The following is an 18,070-nucleotide window of genomic DNA, read 5'->3' as shown; positions in this document are numbered from 1 at the left end:
ATAACTTCTATTTGAAGATTAAATTAATAACAACTCGTAATTTAGATAGTTTTCTTCCATCATTCTGTTTAAATAATTTGAGTAAATATTAAGTTAAGAAAATGTTTAAAAAGTTATTTGATAAGAATGTTGCCAGGATTAGGTGTGTGAAACAAATCAATTATAGTTTATGGATATATACGTCTATCATGCAATTCGTTGTAAAATGTCATTAATGCTTCAATGTTCACAAGAGAATATAAATGAAACAAGATATACGAGACTAGTATTAGATTGATAATCATTTATACATTAATTAAAAATCAACATATCGACTATCGACATTGTGGCGAACAGAATACAAGGAATTTTGTTTAATATAATTGGTGAAATACGAAAAGGGAATCATACTAAAAAAGTATAATTTGACACATCGTTCCAATATTGCCAGATTCATATTACTGTAATAATACATACGACTGTACCCTTCCAATTATTAAACAATTTTTTATACCTTTCCTTTAAAGAGAAATCAGATTAAAATAAAAAGTAATGATGGTTTTTAAAAGAATAATATAAAATGTATATGTATGAACATCATTAACGACAGCAAATAGACATGCAGACAGACATAACATCGACAATAATTACATATGCACACTTAACACCCAATTCATAAATACTTACAAATATAAAATTATTTATATCGAACCAGTTAGGACCTTATTACACTATCTCATACTGGCAAATCGCTTTAACCGTCAACTTATTGTAAGTTAATATAATATACATGCTGTTATTTTGGAAAATACAACTATCTAAAGTTGATGAAAGAATTTTTAAGAACTGTCACGTATTTGTTTAATTTATCTAATATAAACATAACTGTTCGCATTGTAATATAATTTTAGACCAGTGGAGGTCCAACTTTGGATATCCAGCAAAAGGTGTCATTGGATATAAACTTTACATAAAGTCATTTGAAAATTGAATCTCCAGATTACGACTACCTCCGAGCCAGCCAGTGGCGGTCATATGCCAGAAGTCATATTTAAATTATAATGCCAGAAAATTACCTTTAGAATAAAGTAAATTTCATGTCAATTAAAAAAACATATTTTTATTTATTCCATTTCAAAGTTCTATATCCCTAAAATAACAACCTTTTTAACAAAACCTTGACGAGCGAGAATCTTGGAAAAACCACTTTATAACTGTGGCATTAAAGTCTCATTTCAAAAAATTTTAATATTTGAATTACACCAGTATTGTACTGGCGGTCAACACGAATAGTGTAATAAGTCCTTTACTGTATCAGTAATCAGTATACATACTCGTATATACAAGTATAGTATATACATACGTCTCGTCTGGCAGCGAGAGCTATGCTAATACTCGATCCACATTATAGGCACAATATTTGTTGAATACCATTCTTGTCTGTCTGAATAGAGAGGGCGTGAGGTAAGGTCGTTAAGTTACATTTGTGTTAAAATAGAAAATGGGTCATATTACCCAGTTTCATATAAAAAAAAACTTATTTGTGTCTCTGTCTATTGCTTTATTAACATAATGAAATTAAATAGTAAATTCCATTTCAGTCTTAAATAGAACACAATTAACGTAAATGAATTGTATAAAATTTTGTAACATTAATTGGGGTAATCATGATCCTCAATTAGGTAGATATTGATAAAAATAATGAAATTTCTTTCTATTGCTTTACTGACATAGTTTAAATTAATTACATTATTTATTTACATATTATAAATTTCTATTGCAGTCATGCATAACAGGGTATTACATGGTATAGTTGTATAATCACATCATTGAGGTAATTGAAATTAAAAAAAATATTAGAAGAACCTCACACCCTCGCAGCTCAGTCTTGCCTCTCGAACCCGCGACCTACTTCTAAGTGCCTGCCTACGCTAGCGTTCGAATTACTAAGCTAATACACCCTAGCTAAAAATTTCTTATTCTAATAATGAGGATATCGCGGTGAAATTGATGTTTAACTTTACTACTTACGTTTGATATTATAAATATAAATTGAAAATAAATGATTGGGGTAACTTTGATTCATGGGGCACTTTGATATATTAACTTATATTTCGATGATTTAATTGTAATTGCAGGTAATGGAAACAGAAATGTTTAGGAAGTGGTGAACATAGACTTAATTATAAAAACTAAAAAAGTTTGTTTGTATATTTTAAAGTACAAGATTTCTTTTTTTAATATATAATCATCTTATTGTTATTAATTTTGAAAAAAAATCACCGCGAGACCTTATTGTGATGTCTATAACCAGTCACAAACACAGCCATGTAATGTACGAATGTCATAAATATTTGTCTAAAGGCTATAGCGACTAATGTTTATAACTTTTGTTGTTGTGCCAATATTAAAAGACATATATTTTATAGAGCCTATCCAGCCTTTTTTGTATATCAAAGGTTTTACGAACTTCTAGTTTTAATTAATTTAAACACCTAAATTATAACGTCTTGTCTTCTCAGTGCGTTTGAAATGCATTGTTGTAACACTTGATACTGATATGCTAATTTTATTTTACTTGCCTGTGACTGGCCGACTTACCGACAACAATCCTCTCATCAACCTAGGGTTGTATGGAATATTTTATTCTGTCATATCTTTTTAAAAATCTAATCTATATACTTCCTTTCTATTTGTGTACACATACACAGTAGCATTAACACATCATACATTCCCGTACAAAACTTCCATCTCCATATAAAAATAAAAATTTTATACACTTATAAGAATTAGAATGAAGTAAATATAGATGCAAACAGGCTACTATGATCGAAGTGATTTAATAAGCAAAGTTTGTTTAATAAGCAATTGCACGGAACTCTCTTATAGTTGTGTTAAAACAATATTGTTTATATCTTAACTGTCGATACAATAAATTAGAGTAGTCGCTTTAAACTATACTTCCACATATATAGAAATATAAATTTAATAGAAAAAGTAATGAAGCACGGTTGAAAATAGAGAGAAAACATGACAATTATATCATAGGAAGTTAATAGTTATAAAACAAAGCACTGAGTAGGTATTTCGAAGAATTGACTGTACAAAACTCTATATATGTAGGTTTCATACAACTATCCAGTGATACACCAATAGTTAATTAAAAAAATGTGCACACCAAAGCATCCCATCCGATCATAGCATTATAGAAGAAAGCCATCAGTGCAAGCAGGCATATATCTATATTAACATATACATATAATTGACGTTAGCACATTTATACATTACAAGACGGACGTAATAGATACAAGATACTAGTTCTAAATACAAAGCACAACACAGTTTAGGAATACATTAGTGAAGCCACAACCTGTGACTGGTAAAAAAAATATTTTAGACATTTAAGATAAACGATTTCATTGAGTAATAATTTACCCTTTCGCTCATAAAAACTGAAAGTAACCACAATCACATTTAAACTGTCAATGTTTTGTCTTTTTTTTTTCAAAGAAAGAGTAGTTAGAATAGCTCGTATTACAAATAATTTTGTATGTATTTATTTGCCTATGTCTAGTAAAAGCATTACTACGGAGAAAACGCCTCACGTTTCTCCAGTCTTATAACCTCATTGTACTACTTACAGTTCAATATCTTGAAAAAAAGGACAAAACAGAACAGTACATCAGCTAAAATATGTTTATTGGATGTTAGACATTTTTTATGAGTGAGGGAAAACGATGAATCATCTTGATTTGACATCACTATGACTTAATATTATAATTAATATTGCGTATAATTGCGTAATACTTTAGTGTTGTAAAATTGAACATACGATTGTATGATAATAACTGATCACATGGCATAAACGACACTACTTACAATTATTTGCATTTAGAATTACATCAAGAAGTGACTACACCAAGAGGCAATGAGCTATACAAGGAAGAAGAAGAAGGAAATTTGCGCTGTTAAAGTATCCCTCACATTGATACTGAAACTTTAAAATTACTATGTCAATAGTTACATATTATAATTATTTCTTAAAATAACGACAGTTCATAATTACCCTCAAACACAAAACAGACACAATTGTGTTAGGAAGGAAAAAGTTTCAATAATTAATATTAATTTCATTAATTACACAGTACAAACTGGATTTCGTTATAAAAATAAGTTTAACAAATTCCTTACATAGTTATAAAATATTGGTGCAAAATGAACATAAGTGTCAAAAAATATACAAACTGTATGTTCAAAATTACCCCCAAATCCAATACAATAGGTTACAATACTTATTTGTACTCTACTTTTACTTGGGGGTAATTTTGAACATCAATAGAGGTAATTTATCACATTATTCAACATTTTTTAAAGAAACATTAATTGGTTAGTTACATATTAAAAATATTTACATACAAAATGAAAGTTAGTACTAGCCACCAAACATAAATGGGGTACAGTTGAGTCTAGGGGTACCTAATTTATAATTATTTTAAAATATCAGCAGTAAAACAGAGATAGTACGTACACAGCGCAAATTAATAAACAGGTGTTTAGGAAAGGGAAATTAGTTATATATTCTCATTTATTATGTCCTAAGGCGTTTCCTGATATGCATACAACTGTATACAAAAATAAACCTTCCTACACTTCGATAACATCATTATAATTCATACTTATCTATAAAACTTTATCTCTTTGGATTGTCGTGGTTATGAAAACTATTGTTATAAAAATATATATTCGCTGCTTTTTAACAAATCAAATAAACAAAACATTACTCCTAGTCAATGAGTGTAACAAATAATATTAACAGTTCATCATAAGATCATGTTAGGTAAGTATAAGTAGTAATTGACGGTCTCGGTGATCTAGTTAAGACACGGTCTTACTTCCGGTGGTCCCGGGTTTGATTCCTCGCACTTTACAAACATTTTGTGTTCATGATTATGATTGTATCTGTCTAGGTGTTTTCTATGTATTAATAAAAATGTATCTATATATTTATATCAGTTGTCTAATACACATAACACAAGCTCTTCTTAGCTTGGTACTAGATGGCGTCGTGTGATTTGTTATAAGATGTATATAAAACAGATGATTTCAGCGTATAGTCTCTTATAATTATAAAAACCACGACTCTCCACATTTGTCTACTGCATCATTGCCTTCAAGTGTCATACTTAACAACTATAATATGAATAATATTATTTATATCACTACGATATTGTCGACATATCATTGTGACTTTGTGAATGGCCTTCTACCTAGCATGACCGGGAAGCTCTATTTCTTAGAAGCTTACTCTCCAACGTGCTCAATTCAGCGATAAACAATTCTATTCTATATATACTAGTTCCTAATAAGTTATACTATACCTTCGCACCAGTCTCAAAAATATATATAAGAATATAATATATAATACCTTACGCTTACATTTACCGAACTTTACATTATTACAATAAATATAACGAACAAACACAAATCACAGCATAAAATCACAAGTAAATAAAAAATTAAAACGAATTATCCAATATGAATTGCCTTAATTAAGTGAGATCTCATTATAAAAATATATCTAATATTGCAAAAAAATATATAATTAAAAATTACTATTATTAAAACTAGCAACACTTTAACTTTAACAGTTTATTTTGAACGTTAAGCAATACGAGTCATAAAAATGTAAACCGCTATTTGGGGTTGCCATAATAAAGAATCCTCGTGTCAGACTTATATATTACTGTGTATATAAACATTATAAATTGCAACCTTCAGTTCATGTAATATAAATCAAAATTAATTGAACTGTAACGATGTATTGTAACTTTAGGTGTACAACCTAAAAGCATAAAGATGGCAACCTCAATTTAAATACGAAACGCTTATAATACTAAAAGTGATCTCTCTCAGTGATTAGGTATAAGCTAGAGTTACACCAAATTGTTTTTTCAAGTTACATAAATATAATCTAATCATTTTTAAATATCTAGACTATTAATAAATATTAATAGTCTAAATAATGTTTGCATTAAAACAATATTTTTTTCTATAAAGTTAATATAATTGCAGACTTTGATTCACATAATCAGCTTAATTCGATGTTGTAAACTATAAATTTATTATTAAATACATTTAAAATATCTCTTGGAAAAACAATTTGGTAAGCACTTATATGATTAAAGTCATAATCGAGCACAATAACAACCTGTAGAATATTCCATCGCACCGACTCGATTTGTAATCAGCCTGTACAGCGTGTGATATGTGTCCTCTTACCCTTGCTTGTTAGTATTAAAATAGTATATAGTTCATCAATTTCCAATTTTATTCTAAAGCAATAAGGTTCAAGTTCAATAAGTTAGCTAACGGCATGAACCAAATATAACAGTTTTCATGGATATAATATTAACTGCTCCTAATACAATTTTTCAGAAAATATATTGCATTTTTTAGTTAAAATTTTGTTTTATAAATATTTCATTAATTTGTTTCTTCAAGCTTTTTAGGCAAATATGAATTAAAATTGTTTTTACTAATTGTTTACTGATGAACCTCTATGAATCTATTAGTAAACGGTCTGAAAATTTAATATGGACATATACTTTTACTTTTAAATATGCGAACGTGCACACGTTTATCCAAACCATAGTTCTTAAGAGGCAATTCTCAATTTCGCCTTAAAATAAATTACATTATCAGGAAACAAGACCTGAATCGGTTCGATAGAATATTCTAAGGTTAAGTATAGACGAGAATCAGACTCGTCTCGGTTTCCCAGGGCCGGGGCACTCCGTTGATTTGATAATTGAAGCCGCATATGTCTCCCGGGGCCGTACCGGGTCGGACTCCATGAAGCCAGGATTCAGGATTATGTTAGGCACTAGTTCTATTACGTCTTGCTCATCGCCATATTCTATTTCAAATACAGGTAGCGACGATTTGAGTAAGTTAGGTTAGTAATACATACCGTCACCATGTGTGTGTGTGTTTGTTTGTTAGTGTGCAGCCCCGCAGTCCAAGCGTGCGTTCCAAGCGAGTGCGATAGAGGAAAAAGAAGAAAAAAACTTGAATGAATAAAAATTAGCAAATACTATAATAATTATATCGTCAAATGGAAATTATGCAAGAGACATGCGGATAGAATTGAAGTATTTCGATTTTGGTATACACTGGAGTGTTTTATATTGAAAATACGTTATTTTTATATCAGGTAAGAGAATAAATAATGATCCAGTGGTTACCAGTACCATTTGAAAGTTCGATATTCAGTATATTAATGCAATTTAGTCAATGTCAAATAGCGAACTTTCATTAGAATTTCATATTAAAGTCTCTGTCTCACTAGAGATTAAAAATTCAACTTATTATTACTCTGAGATGAATCTTTCAAATACTACAGGTTCATATCCTATAAGTATATACTCGTAAAAATAATATATATATACTCGTAAAACCTTGTAAATAAAGTAACAAATTAAATAGATATTCATCTCATTAGTAATAGAAAAGAAAAAGGCGCACTATGCTAAGCAACTCTGAAGAGTTGAATAAAAAAAAATCATAAAGATTTCATAATGCATACCAGCCTTTTTAAAAGATTCTCATAAATATATATTACATTGAAAAATTAGACCTTTCGACAGCTCGAATCATAATTCAAAACAGCATCGCTCATTTATATATTCCCAAGTATGCAATTAATTATATTTTTGTTCGAGGTGTGATAAGGTTAAACTTTTCAATTGAAAACATTATTGAAACTAATCTATACTATTTTAAAGTAAACTAAACGCTAATTTATATTAAAATAAAGTATTTTACAGTTACCGTTATATACTCTTCTCTTATAATCTAGAAGTGAATAACTTTTAGGATAGCTTTGGTAAAATAATTTAGTGAAATTCATATTTTGTAGGTACATGTCGTCGTACTGTCCCGTTCACGTTAAATCTAGACAATTCATTATAAAAATCACAGTACGGGGTTATAGAATGTCTTTGGCTTAATAAAGGCACCCATATTTTTAAATAAAATATAGCTTCAATGATAAGATGACTACGGAATCTTCATAATTACGTTTCCCATAAAAAATATTAGTCATTGCTATTCTTGATCAGTTTAGTTCAAAATCTTACAACACTCAAATCGACTCCATGACATACTCTCTTGGATATTTCACAATAACTTACTGATAACTGAAAGAATAGATATAATAACATAAATTAAAGATAACAATAACTTAACAATAACAATTGTAATTTGTTAATTATATTTTCTACTCAATATAAAACAAAGTTTGTTTTATTTCAGAATAACATAGGATTCTAATTCACTAATCTTGGATAAGGGATTATATTGTATTGCATTTTATTTTAATAAATATCAATATTGTTGGACAAGATGATCTAATACTTCTAGTTACTAATTATAATCTCAATTTATAAGAAATCGTAATATTATGAAAAGCAAGCTGCGGGCTAGTCCTAGATATATATACCTAGCTATAATTATGGAGATTTTATATTAAACTACAGTTTAACTATACATAAACTAATATTGATATTTCTTTATAATATTATATCTTATTTATCTACATCACTGAAGATCTAGCAAATAACTAGATATAGAGTATAAATCTACGTAGCGTAATAGTGGTCCAAGTGTAGAAGTGGTCCAGAAGATATCATAAGAATGTGTGCTAGCTCTAAATTATTCATATCATCGTTTGGGTATTGGTCTATCTCCCCCTACATCATAGATTTATAGTACTAATGAAAACAAAATTTTCCTGATAGGCACACAATTGTCATAAACATACAAACTGTTACAGTCAGTTGTTATTCAATCAAATTAGGAAATAGCTTGAACCTAAAGGATAGTACAATACCTATATATATAATTATAAGTATAATATAATAGGTCTATAAGAAGTTTAGCCTCTGTGTGCATAAAAAGTTACGTATACATTGTAAAAAGTTCATTTTATATTTTATTTCAGCACTAAGGCTGTAGAGAAAATCGTAAGCATATTAATTATTTTCTGTAATCATGTCGCATAGTTATACCAAAAATTTAAATTATAAAACAACTCAAGATTCCCAAAACGACGATACAAACAGGTAGAAATAACCTAATTTCCTAATTCCTAATAATATATATCTTGTCAAAAGCCAATATATATTCATAGTACTAGTAACAATATACAAGCCCTGTACGTTGATATGTAATATATAACAGAGTAGCGGCCGTATATTTTATATTTAAAAGTATTACTACAACACTACCAAGATTTATTCAATTATTGCATTTTCATTGCATTTATGGAATTGCCCATTTTGCTAACACTATTTTCGTATACTACTTAATGCTCAAATTATTATTATAATCACTACAACATTAAACAATACTAAAACCATATTTGTTATACGTTTAATTCGACTACTAAAATTATTACATCAAAACTTCTTAGATAGAATATATCGTAATAATATCTAATCTATCTAATCGTAAGATCTATAATATTTTCAATTTCTAATACTTACCTAATTTATGCTAAAACTGATTAATATTTATTTAAAGTTCTACAATATTTTTAAATTCTATAATAATATTTAATGTATTCAACAACCGAATTATTATTTATCTAAATGATTAGTAAATGGGAAGTAAATTTATTAGTTTTATTTTATATATTTCATTTTTAATAAATGTATGATTCGGAATGTAAGTTATATCTCAACAAAATTACAGTGGAATTGAAATATTTTGTTCGTAATTTAATTAAATTATTAAAATAATATTATACTGAACATGAACTAATATTATCAAAGGGGGTAACCTTTGACAATGGGGGTAATTGTGAACTAAGAGTAATGTTGACAATAATTTCATATACTATATGTATAGTCAAATAAAGTAGAGCTATAGCCCCTTAAAATTTATTCAAAAAACACACCAAAATGTCTATAATAAGACTAGACCACAGACAACATAAAAATATATTATTATTTTTAATTTTATTTTGTTTGAAATAAAATTTAATAAGCATAACATTAGATTAATTATAATACTACTCCATTAATTGACGTTCTGTAGTTGGTCCGAAAACTATTAATTGTTTAAAACTATTATTTGTGTTACTTATAAAGTTTTAGTGACAATTTATTGTTGTTGGCAGCCTAGTTAAATTTCGGTTTGTAAACATTCGCTTCTTCTTTTTGTCATACCATATTCCCCATTTATCTGGTTCGTGTCTCCCTGTACATTTGAGCTAGAGATCTCTGTCCTGAGTTGTCTGAGCCCTGGTACTCATTGGCCTGGTACATCTATTTCTTAATGTTCTTCTAATAACGACCGCCTCGGTGGTCTAGCGGTTTAGCACCGCTTTACTACCGGCAAAGGTCGCGGGTTTAATTCCTCGCACGGTGCAAACATTTGTATACATGAGTATGATTGTTTGTATCAGTCTAGGTATTTTCTAAGTATTTATATTGGTTGTCTAGTACTCATAACACAAGCTGTGCTTACCGTGCGACTAGATGGCGCTGTGTTAATTATCCAGGGTTATTGATTATTTTCTGTTTCTACTTCTGGTCGAGTTTGGTATGTTGAGTACTCTCTTAACCACGTAGTCGTCCTCGTGCCTTTGAATATGGCTATACCAGCGTAAGCGACTTTCTCTTACTTCTTCTATGGTAGGAGCTACTTGTGAAGGAACCTCTATTGCAGATTTCATCCAGGCGTATCACACCACCAGTCCCATTTCAGCACTTTGTATTCACTTTCTTAATATTGACAAAAACTCACCAGTTATGATTAGCTTGGGTATATAGAAAGCCTCAATAAAATATATAGTTACATTATTTAGGTTACCTGCAGTTGAAAAACTGAGTAATAGTTATAATTAATTTATTATACAGTTATTTATTTCTTTAGTTAGTTGTCAACGCAGTCTATTTATGTTTTATAATAATTGTAGTTTTGTAAAAGCATATTTTTAGTTTAGGCACTTTTAATATATTAATTTAAAATATTGTTCTTAGATATCTAATAGTTTTTTTTTTATTTGGAATAATTACAGCGCAAGAAACATTCGAAGCAGACTATAAAATTTTTGGTATTAATTTTATATATATACATAGCACCAATCGCGTAGCGTTAGGAAGTAATACATATATTCAAATTGCAGTTTTTTTTTTGGTTAACCATATTTTCTAGAAAATTCTATTTATAATAGACATATGGGAGTATAATTTAATGTTAATTTATGAATTCAATGAAATTCCTTGGCACTAAAATATTATTATGCCTACAATAATAATTTTAAATTTATTTTATCTTAATTATAACAAACTAATCTATTTATGTAATTAAATACAACCATAAAAGGGCTCACAAAGTAGTTGGAATGGTGTCGGTCCGTCCGTATAACGTAATTAATACAAATCTTGCTATTCAAGAAGACTCTGCTACCTTCTCTTTGCTTTCAGTGTGACCCTTGCTTTATTTAATAAATGTATCCCCGAAATACATCCACTTTATTAATATCCATCATTATTAGTGAAACTTATTAGTGGTAACTCTATCATTGGTGCATTAACAGCATAAAGGCGATTATCAAAATAGTTTAGTCTACATTGTGCTGTGCTTGGAAGCGCGAAATGGGTAACAAGAATTATTAGTCTATGCGAAATTCTACTTAAACGCAATTACCTTATAGCTCAATTTACTACTAGATAAGATAAGAACAACCTATTAACTTTCCATTATTGGATATCATATTTTTACAAAACAACGATATTATCCTATTATTACCACGCTTTCCAGGCGTCTCGGGATATTGTTTTATTTCGAATGTTCCATTCTCTTGTCAGTTTATGCTTTATATATTATAATTATGCAAATATAAACTAGTTTATTTGTCCCGATTTTTAAAGGCAAAATTATGTGTATTCTATTTCATTGTTCCCTAGGCCTGCATACTTACCTAACAATATGGTAACAGTATTAATACTTTTAAAGTAATATTTTAATAAATATGAGTTATTTAGCGCATACTCAGGGTTTGTAAAGGGTATTATACTAAGTTCAAAGCTAAGTAGACTAATTATGGAATTTATAATGACTCTTAGAAACAAAGTGGATAAAGTGTGAACTTTTCATAATATTTATAATTTTTTTTCCATTTTGCTTATATGGGAAAGCTGTTGTTTCATGAACGATCACGAACATACAGCTTAGTACATATGCTCTTTATTATTAACCCTGTATAAATCAACCCTTCAGTGAAATTTTCATTTAAAATATTGCAAAGACAATTAGAAATTATATCTAATTATTATAATATTTATATATACATATCTTATATTTAATAAATAACAATTTTATTATAAAGTAAATCATATCACCAATAAATTGGTAAGACCTAATATTGCACTACTGTATTCAGATCGGTGGTACTTTGTCACATTGCATTTTGCACTTAATTATATTTGTAGAATGTTTAAATTTGCTTAACATATAATTGTCTTATTTGTGATCTAAAAGAAGCTTAAGGGAAAGTGGAAGGAGAGTAAGTAACTAGTGGGAACTACTGGAGTCTGTTAAAAATGCACTCTGTTAACCTTTCATTAAGGTCCTGCTTTAATGAAAGGTTGATGGGGACTAGGCGGGCTCCGGGGCGCCGCCACATTCTATCCATAAAGTAATCAAGGGAAGCACGAGGTGGGAAGTACTAGGCAGACTAGGGCGAGAGCTAAGCGAGCTCTTGGCTGCTGCACGACCTATTCACTATCTTAACAAGTGAAGCACTATGTACTAGATGGACTAATGTTGCCGGCCGGCGCCGCCCGCGGCCGCTACTGCCTGAGGAAGTAGAGACGCGGGGGGTGAGAACTAAGAAAGCTCCTGGCCGCTGCCACGTCCTATTCACGATCTTAACAAGTGAAGCACGAAGTATATGCTAAACTAGTGTTGCCGGCCAGCGCCTCCCGCGGCCGCTACTACCAGAGGAAGTATAGACACGGGGGAGACAGAGATTACGCGAGATCCTGACAGTTATCACGTCCTATCAATGAACTAAACAAGTGAAGCACGAAGTATAAGATACTCGGTGAACTAGTGTTGCGGCGACTACTGCCAGCTCTCTTTAGCTCCAGGGGTTGCCACGTCCTATCCACGAACTAAACAAGTGAAGCACGAGGTACGCAGTACTATGTGGACTAGTGTTGCCGGCCGGCGCCGCCCGCGGCCGCTACTGCCAGAGGAAGTAGAGGCGCGGCAGGGGCGCGGGGGGCGCGTGCTAGGCGAGCTCACCTGGGCGGCGCCACTCGCGGCACAGCACGGCGCACGTGCCGGCGGCCAGCAGCGCCAGCGTGCCCAGCACCACGCACACCGCCGCCACCCACGTGCGCGTGTCGAACGACTCCGCGCCCTCCAGGAAGTGCTTGTACAGCTCTGTGACCATCACCCACAACACCACACTCATAATTTTTGATTAAGTACATTTCCCGGCAGTTGACTTTGGGTAAAGTCGTCTGCGTGGATTTTTTGTTAGCTGAGTTCAGTTTAGAGAGTGAGTCCAACTTACATAAATGAAATAAAATGAATGAAATGAAATGAAATGAAATGAAATGAAATGAAATGAAATGAAATGAATATTTATTGCTTACATTATAGCATACAAAAAGTAAGTTGTGTTTCATTTGTACCCATCCTCCAACTGAAACACAACTTATAAAGATACTGCTTTGCGTTGTATTGCAGTGTAATATTATATCCTAGGACCACTCACACAGCGCCACCTAGGCCCAAGCTAAGCAAATCTTGTAATATAGGTACTAGACAATTGATAGATACTTAAATACATTTTTTTTATAAATGTATACTAAATATACGTTGAAAACACCCAGATCAATACAAATAATCATGAATACAAATATTTGTATTACTTTAATAACATTTTATGGTATTCAACACTATACACATAAATTGAAATTAAAACTTAATAAATAGCCAACGGATACCAAAGTCATTAAGAATATCAGTTCCTTTAAAAATATATGTATATACTAAACTAAGATATAAAATTTAATATCAATTAATTAAAATGAAATTAAAACTTAAAAATTAGCTAACGGTTACCAATTTCATTACGAATATCAGTTTAATTGTTAAAAAAAAAAAGTAATTTACTTGGATTGATATCATACAGCTATAGGTTTGGGTTAAAAAATCTAAGCTACCACCGACCTGCCTCCTGGTCTCTGAAGAGTGTTGTGGCCAGCACCTCGACCGGTGGCCCGGGGCCCAGCATGTTGTTGGCCCACACCCTGAACCAGTATGACGCGTTCGGTTCCAGGTGGTACACGTCAATCTGGCGCTGAAATATGTCAAGTTCTTATGTCATTCGTTGCCAAGTATTGTTTGGTCACAATAAAAAAATAGATATTTATCTAAATGTTTAATTTAATTATACTGTATGTATAAGTTCAATCTGTTTAAAAAAAAAACTTTAGGGACTATGGGCTTCTAACTGTTTGTGTGTCACAATAAATGAAAAAAAATCCGTTTAGTAGCTTTAGCATGAAAGAGTAACAAACATCCATTCAACTTTCGTGTTTATAATGTTAGCAAGATTATTTCATCTTAACGAATTTGGACTTACATGGTTGGTAAGTCCTAATCATATAATTCCAAATTAGTTAAGAACCGATCGAATTTGGATTTATGTGGTTGAGACTATGGGCTTCTGACTGTTTGTGTGTCACAATAAATGAAAAAAAAATCCGTTCAGTAGCTTTAGCATGACAGAGTAACAAACATCCATTCATTCATCCACACGTTTATAATATTAGCATGATTTAGTCTTACCGAATTTGAACTTATGTGATTGGTACTCACGGGCTACGGGACTGTTTGTGTGTCACAATAAATTAAAATCTGTCCAGTAGTTTCAGCGTGAAAGAGTAGCCATACATCAATCCATCCATACTAACAAACTTTCGTGTTTATAATATTAGCAAGATTTAGTCTTACCGAATTTGGACTTATGTGGTTGGGACTTAGACCCAACCACATAAGTATGTGTGTCACTTAGACTTCTGAAAAAAAAATCTTTTTGTGTGTCACAATAAGTGAAAAAAAAATCTATCCATTCATCCATACTAACAAACTTTCGTCTTTATAATATTAGCAAGATATAGTCTTACCGAAGTTGGACTTATATGATTGAGACTATGGGCTGTTTGATGATGATATGGATTGTTTGTGTGTTCCATAAATGAAATTAATCCGTTCAGTAGCTTTAGCGGGAAAGAGTAACAAACATCCATCCATCCATCATTTCATCCATACTAACAAACTGTCACGTTTATAATATTACCAAGATTATTTCGTCCAAATTTGGACTTATGTGGTTGGAACTTATGGACATTTGCTTGTTTGTGTGCCACAATAAATAAAAAAAGCCGTTAAGTAGTTTTAGTGTGAAAGAGTAATCCATACTCACTCACAAACTTTCGTGTTTATAATATGAGCATAATTTAGTGTTACCAAATTTACACAGTTAGTTTTAGTTAGTTACTTTAGTTTTAGTCACAATAAATGAAAAAAATCCGTTCAGTACTTTTTGGATAAAAAAGCAACAACATCCATCCTGGATGGATCCTCCATTCATACACTCTCACAAACTTTCGTGTATATAATATTAACAATTTAGTCTTACCGAATTTGGACTTATATGGTTGGGACTTATGGGCTTCCATGGTTCCAGAGCGCCATCTTTGGGTGCTGCCGAGCGGTACTGCGCGGTGAAGTCGATGATGGGGTGGCCTCCATCGCCTGCCACTTTCCACAGGATCAACGCGAGGATGGTAGAAGCGTGGACGGTGACGTTCACAAGAGGTGGTGGTTCGGCTGTGGATATAGAGCATTATTGGAATTAAAATTACTAATAATAATATGAGACAATTTACACAGCGCCATCTAGACCCTAGCTAAGTAGTGTTTGTGTTATGTTACAGAATACATAAACCAAAATGTAATTATATCTTAACTATAATTTGTAAACATATTATTATATTCTGTATGTTAATGTAATTTTATATATTAACTGTACACGCGACTTCGTCCGCGTGGAATTTAACTTTATTTTTCTAAAATAAGTTACTCCTTATTAATATAAATAAATATTCCTTATTACGTCAGCTACCTGCCAATAAAAGTCCTGTCAAAATCGGTACAGCTATTTCAGAGATTAGCCGGAACAACCAGACAGACAGACAGATAGACAAAAATGGTAAAAAATGATATTTTGGTGTATGTACCGTATATATTTTTATATACATGTAGTAAAAAAAGGTTTTTCAATATTACAAACAGACACTCCATTTTTACTTATATGTTTAGATGTAATTGTAATTTTATTGAATTTGTGAAGAAATCATTATTGTAAGAATTTTTTTTAATTAGTCAATAAACGATATATAAATATAAAAATACAAGAATATGGTACTAGACAACTGATAGACTTAAAAACATTTTTTTGTACTCTACAGCAACCATACATCCATACAACTTTGTATAAATTTAAATTTACATATGTAGGTATACATATATATATATATAGCTAGATTTCGTTTAACTGGGAAGGCAAACGTGACAATGCCTCTGAGTATCCCATCGGGGACTATGGACATAAATGTATATCTAATAAAGCTGAATGTAAGCCGTACCTACTTTTATTGACGCCGGTATAATAACTGTGAATAACTGAAAAATATAAACTAGCTACCCACCCCGGCTTCGCCCGGGTGTACATTCATGTATTGTACATATAAACCTTCCTCTTGAATCACTCTATCTATTAAATAAAACCGCTTCAAAATCCGTTGCGTAGTTTTAAAGGTTTAAGCATACATAGGGACGGACAGACAGCGACAGCAACTCAGTTTTATACTATGTAATTAGCTACGAGCCACGGCTTCGGCCGGGTATACATGTTTTATATATACAAACCTTCCTCTCGAATCACTCTATCTATTAAACACAACAGCATCAAAATCCGTTGCGTAGTTTTAAAGGTTTAAGCATACATAAGGACATACAGCGACAGTTTTATTATGTAACTATCTACTCACTCCTGGCTACATATAAACCTCTGATACTATGTAACTTTTAAAGCGGGTGTACATATATTATACATATAAACCTTCCTCTTGAATCACTCTATCTATTAAATAAAACCGCTTCAAAATCCGTTGCATACTTTTAAAGATTTAAGCATACATAGGGACGGACAGACAGCGACAGCAACTCTGTTTTATACTATGTAACTATCTACTCGCCCCGGCTTCGCTCGGGTGTACATGTATTATACATATAAACCTTCCTCTTTAATCACTCTATATATTAAATAAAACCGCTTCAAAATCCGTTGCGTAGTTTTAAAGGTTTAAGCATACATAGGGACGGACAGACCGCAACAGCGACTTTATTTTATACTATGTAATGATAGTACAATAAAGAATCAATAAATAAATTCATTCATAAGTTAAGAGCCATGCTCTTGTCGGTGGAGCTCTTGCCATTTTCCACGATCTTCCATCATGCTCTTTAAGCGTTGATACGATACGACTCCCATTTTGTAATTAATTTCCTTGATGTAGTTGTGCTTTGATCATTAAATTATATTAATTTTATAAAGTGTGAAAGTTTGTGAGTATGAGTGGATATCTGTTACTCTTTCACGCAAAAACTACTGAATGGATTTTGATAAAACTATACAATATGATATAGGCTATAAATTACACGGCTGACTAGTAAATAATATATAATATATATATAATTAATTTAATTTGTACAGTCCTGACGTAAGAGCAGAAGTTCCAGGTAATTTTCACAATCATAATCAAAGCAATGCACGTTTCAAATATACATTGTCAACTTTAATTACGGGACTGGTTACAATAAAACGAGCAGCCAATAAGTATTGAGCTCTCGCGCAACAACCATTCGTTGTATGGTGAAGGCATTCAATGGACATTAGGAGCTCGATGTAGAGTGGGCGATCTGTAATAACAGTCATTAC

General features: G+C 31.3%; 1 protein-coding gene across 1 annotated transcript in view; it reads right to left on the bottom strand.

The window, feature by feature from the left end:
- Nucleotides 1-6,737: 6,737 nt before the first annotated feature.
- Nucleotides 6,738-18,070, bottom strand: part of LOC131846824 (uncharacterized) — a 38,608-nt gene continuing 27,275 nt past the window's right edge. The window contains exons 4-7 of the mRNA XM_059196237.1: nt 15,707-15,897; nt 14,233-14,362; nt 13,297-13,437; nt 6,738-6,895 (exon numbers count right to left, since the gene is read on the bottom strand). Of these exons, the coding sequence (XP_059052220.1) occupies nt 6,738-6,895; nt 13,297-13,437; nt 14,233-14,362; nt 15,707-15,897 (620 nt within the window). The remainder of the gene's footprint in view (nt 6,896-13,296; nt 13,438-14,232; nt 14,363-15,706; nt 15,898-18,070) is intronic.

Source organism: Achroia grisella, unplaced genomic scaffold, assembly GCF_030625045.1.
Source record: "Achroia grisella isolate CSIRO2021 unplaced genomic scaffold, CSIRO_AGI_Agris_v1 utg512, whole genome shotgun sequence".
Lineage (NCBI taxonomy): Eukaryota > Metazoa > Arthropoda > Insecta > Lepidoptera > Pyralidae > Achroia > Achroia grisella.
Note: the sequence above shows the minus strand (reverse complement) of the source record. Positions and strands in the feature narration are given on the sequence as shown.